The sequence below is a fragment of the Lactuca saligna genome, chromosome 2 (genome assembly GCF_052625555.1).
Source record: "Lactuca saligna cultivar CGN05327 chromosome 2, ASM5262555v1, whole genome shotgun sequence".
NCBI lineage: Eukaryota > Viridiplantae > Streptophyta > Magnoliopsida > Asterales > Asteraceae > Lactuca > Lactuca saligna.
Window position 1 is genome coordinate 162,671,484 of NC_136418.1, and position 5,026 is coordinate 162,676,509.

Consider the following 5,026-nt stretch of genomic DNA (forward strand, 5'->3'; position numbering starts at 1 on the left):
TAAGAGGGGATTCTTATACTTAGAGAGGGCTTAATAACTCTCTATTTCTCCCAAAAAGATGAAGTGAGTACAAATGAAAGGGACTTGGCCTTGCATGGAATAAAATAGACACCAAAACAAAAGGGCACCTTCTAGAGATTACAAAGGAAACTAAGAGAAGCATCTAGAATTATATAAGTATCAGGTGGGCTTAGCTCCTTGAATCGTACCAATAATTTTGGGCCATAACATTGAGGTCTGCTTTGAGGTCCAGTTTTGCACATATCTGTTGGCTGTTCCATCTCCATGTTTAAGTTCATCATTAATCCATAATTCCATACATTAAGAGGACCTCTTCCATTTTTATTAATTATATATTCTCATGTATAATCTTATAGTTCTATTACTAGTTCCCATGCATACATAAGATATGTGTTGCCTTAGTATATGACTCATCATTGCCTCCATTGCCGCCAACTTCAGCATTTTCGGTTATGAAGATTGACACTCTCTTATGAAACTTGCACTAACTTCTTGTCGTTCCCCATTCCACCATTTATTATTAAACGGTTCACATACAACTATTAACAAGAAACATGATTCTTAACAATTAAGGTTCTGAAACAAATAATTATAACATACTTGTACTTTAAACATTCCATCTTTTTTATCCACTTCGAAGTCCTATGGGATTGTTACTAACTAAATAAATAAGTCATTTCTTAATATTCATGAGTCTTAGCTCTCATAAGGTTTACCTCTTGTCCTGAGCCTCCCTTTCGAATTGCTAACACTTTATTCATGTTCAAATAAACAGTCATTCTAATTAGTGATAAACCATGCTTTTGAAAACTAATGATATTGCAATGCAAAAGATACTTGTTCCACGTGAAGCTCCTCTTAGTTCATCTTAAGCAACTATTGATGACATCACCTCTTGTAGTCTTGTTATATCTATATGACTTACATACCCAAGTATATTTATTTCTAAACATTTCTTCACTTAGGCATGTGGTTTAAGGTCTGGTTTTGGCAGACTATTTGAAAAACCAGTTGATATATTATAAACTAACTTATGAATTAATAGCGTTTGGTAAAAAAAAAAAATAACCGATAAGCTAGATTGCAAATATAAAATGATATAAATAGATACTTAGATATAAAACTAAAAAGTAGTATTAGGTATAATCAAGGACATAGTTGGAATATTTTTGAGATATTTTATAAGCTTCTCAAAAGCTATTTCAAAGTAGCTCATCAAAAGCTAGCTTATAAGTTACAATAAGTTACTTTCTTTTTTACACCAAACAACAAATTGCAATATGCTAGCTTATATTCGCAAGACATGATTAAGACATCCAGAGCTTAGATGAGGAAGAATGTAATGACTCACATATTACAAGACAAATATGTCTCAGAGAATCTGAAACATTCGCTGTATACTCCCGCTAATTTGTAAAACACTTTCAACATTCCATTAATCCATTTAGGTTCCTCGTAGCTTCATTTACTTGATTTATGTGGTTGATCAATTTGGACAGATCAAGTCCGTGACATTAGACTACATTTTGTTAAAGGTTCGACTTAAAAGGCCTACATCTATTATCATTACAAACTTCTACCTAAACCAAATTGACAATAATATAACTTTTTATCATGGTCTTAAATGTCACTTGTCACTCGTCAGAATTTACATAGATGACAATTACGAGACTAGAAAGTCAAAAATCTGTAATCAACAACACGAAGTTCATTTCATAAATATGCTACCAATATCTGAAAAGGGCAAAACAGTCTCAAAATTAGTTCAAAGTTTCTTGCTTTCTCACCATTTGTACAAGACCTAACTTATCTCTGAGTTTGCAATTACCACCATGCCCTATCTTCGCTTTCCTCTTTGTGGTTCTTATTTGCAGCCGTTGAATCAACTGCTAAAACATGATCACAAAACAGAAAACACGTTTCTTCATGCTTGAAGCACTTGACAATGCACAATGTGGGTCTTGAGACTATTTCTACCTGATAAACTTGACCAAATATTCGTGAGCAATGTTTTCATCTGACCTTTTCCAGCAATATTCTCCCAAAGGTAAGGATTACTCTCCACTTGCTTATCAGGGCTCAAAATATCAACCAAACTAATACTCATATTATTTCTAATAATACACAACTTCCCATTCAAAGAAACAAGAGCTGCAGCCTCCAAAGCACGCGAACTCCCTAAATGAACCTTACTATCAATAAACCTTTTCCAAGAATTCGAATCCTCTTCATAAACCCTAATCTTACACCCATCGCGACAATCCAAAGCGTAAAGCTTTCCATTCATGGAAATACTAGGGTTCCGCCAACCACCAATCATCCCATTCGTGACAGACTCCCATGTATTCGATTCCGGGGTATACGCTTCACTCAAAACCTCCCGGTGGGCCCCGATCCCCTTCAAGAACCACTTCCCGTTATGAACCACACCTATAAATGGCACCATAGCAGTGCTCATATCCGATATAAAGTTCCATCTGTGTTTATTCGGATCATAAACTTCTGCTGACCTAAGCGTCCTATGAATCCCCTCACATTCACCTCCCGCTACATAAAGACAGTTGTTTATCACACAAGCTCCAAAAAACTGTCTTTTTCTAAGCATATCGGGAGCTCTATGCCATTTATTTGTTCTTGCACTATAGAACACAACACGTCTCATGGAACCCTTAATCGGGTCTTTACCACCGAATAGATAAAGATGACACCCGCTAAGAACCGCACAACCGAACCCGAGGGCCGACCCGTATTCCACCGGGACAGGTGGCAGGGGCTGCCATAGTTGGTAGGTGGGGTCGAATGCATGCCAAGAAATACGCCCATCACGATCTCTTTTGAACACATACACCCATTCTTCTGCCATTCCTAAGCTTTTCCTAAGGGAATAGAAGTAGTTACCTGAGAGGAGTCTGAACCATCTTTTGCAGACTAATCGGAGCTTGTTGTGTTCGGCTCGTGGGACCCGGATTAGGCACGCGATGGCTAGGTCGTCTGGGAGACCAGGGAGGAGAGGGGGTTGGACCCTGGTTCTTTCCCTGCGACTGTTTTTGGACTTGTGTGCTCGTGGGTTGATGTCGGGTTGGATGCAGAGTTTTGATCCGGGGACAAATTTTCTGGCACCTGCTACTGTTTTTAAGCCTGCGTCGACTCTACAGTAGCATGAAACGGACTCCACCTGAATCATTTCTCGATGTTAGTAACCAAATTAATTCGGCAGATTTAACAAACAGCATCAAGAATAGAGCCTAATTGATGATTTATGAAAAAGACCTAAAGTCTGATGTCTTCGCTGACAAACATGTAGCGATGGTAACAAAACAACAAAACTGAAGCTTTTACATTCGAAACCAGGCTGATAGATCGTACACATAGCTACAGAAACAGACATCAGGTAGAGCGGAGATAGGTATGCTCAAGAAATCCAAAAACAAATTACATTTGATATAAGCTTTTTATCCCCAAATTCTGATGAAAACAAAATCCCCCACAATTGAGTTTAAAGAGACAAAACCCACACCATGAGTAATGAGTAATGTCAGGATTTCTTGAAAATTCTATTCGATTTCATCTGGATATCTATAAATACAGCTCAGGAACAAAATGATTCTGTAAAGAGAGAAGTCAGACGACCTATTTTACATGTAATGTCAACAATTCCTGAAAAAATGTTCGTTTCATCTGGGTGTCGTCATCTAAATCCTCGCGAGACACAGAAGCTGTAAGCAAGAAGAAGTCAAAGAAGAAGCGGGACTCACCAGGGGAGCTTGAAGTCGAAAACCCCTTTGTTGAACATTGGGAGACCGTTCGGGTTCAGATAATTGAGCCATCCAACTCACAATTGCAGTAATTTCATGCGATTAAATAATTTTTCTTCGGATACGAACACGCAAATCAAATAAGTAAAGATGTCGGAGTAGTACGTATCTTAGATCAAGAGAAAAGGGCGAGACCAGCAATCTAGAAATCTGATCCCAGGATTACAATATTCGAGAAAGAAATATGATAAACCCGAAACCTTTTCAGTAATTGTATACAAAAAAATGCGAAGAGAGAACTGAGAAGAGAGTGTGTTGGTGCTTCAACTTCAAACTTGACAGATTTGAAGCAAAGATTGAAAAACGCGAGAGGAGTAGACTATTTTGATGAACTGAGAAATCCTAGCTGGACCCGTGTTTGATTTGTTGTTAATGATGTTAGGTTATAGAACATTCAATTCAATGAATTCGAATTTATTAATCAAGAAATGAAGAAAATAATAAAGAATAGAAATTGTAGTGATTAGTTGATGGATTGTAGACTTCTAAAGTAAAAAAAATTCAACTTGGTTGGTCAACTAATGTTAAGGTTCTTCTAATAAATACTTATTTTTTTACCAAAAATAAATTGCATATATTATTCGGTTATTATTCCATGTAGTGATAACTAATTCATGTAGTTAATATTTCCATAATAAAAATAACAAATGTCATGATTTGGGGGATGGTGAAAAGGTAATATGGTCTGTAACGGTTCTACTTTTAAATCAGTTATAGTTTGGTTAAAAAAACGGAAGTTATATTTTTAAATACCTTTTGTAAACTTTTAGATTATATTATCTATTTATTTATATATTGCGATTATGATTTCACTTATTATTTTTGGTAGTAATCCATATTGAACTTTAACTTTAAGAAAATGTTTTCATTATTAAATAATAAAAGCCAACATTGTTGTAGTGATTAGGTCAAACCGCAAAATGTGAATGATTGTGTAAATATGTTTTGAACTTTTTATTACATTTCGCATTTTAAGGGTTTTTTATTATTCTGACTTTTTTGCCAATTATTGTGACTTATTTCATTAAATTACTCAATGCTAAAAGGTTGACAACTTTGTGTGATTAATTTAACCTGCATAATTTATAATTCTATGAGATAATCACCTAATTAATTTATGCATATATTTAATTTTACATATTAAACAAGGTTATCTAGGCTTGTCATAATTTTCTTATTTTACTCCGTGA

The 5,026-nt window shown here is 35.6% G+C and overlaps 1 protein-coding gene across 1 annotated transcript; it reads right to left on the bottom strand.

Moving 5' to 3' along the window:
* Window positions 1-1,611: 1,611 nt before the first annotated feature.
* On the bottom strand, window positions 1,612-4,204 carry LOC145032482 (F-box/kelch-repeat protein At1g55270-like). The gene is made up of 2 exons (XM_078981305.1): window positions 3,777-4,204; window positions 1,612-3,196 (listed from the first exon to the last, which is right to left on the bottom strand). The coding sequence occupies exons 1-2, from the start codon at window positions 3,846-3,848 to the stop codon at window positions 1,946-1,948; spliced, it is 1,323 nt and encodes a 440-aa protein (XP_078837431.1). The 5' UTR covers window positions 3,849-4,204; the 3' UTR covers window positions 1,612-1,945.
* Window positions 4,205-5,026: the final 822 nt, after the last annotated feature.

What these genes read in the sequence shown, in the direction of transcription:
- LOC145032482 (XM_078981305.1), bottom strand. Translation starts at nt 3,848, where the DNA reads ATGGCTCAATTATCTGAACCCGAACGGTCTCCCAATGTTCAACAAAGG. An exon ending in TTCGACTTCAAGCTCCCCTG is followed by an intron (nt 3,197 to 3,776) that starts GTGAGTCCCGCT and finishes GAAATGATTCAG; the next exon opens with GTGGAGTCCGTTTCATGCTA.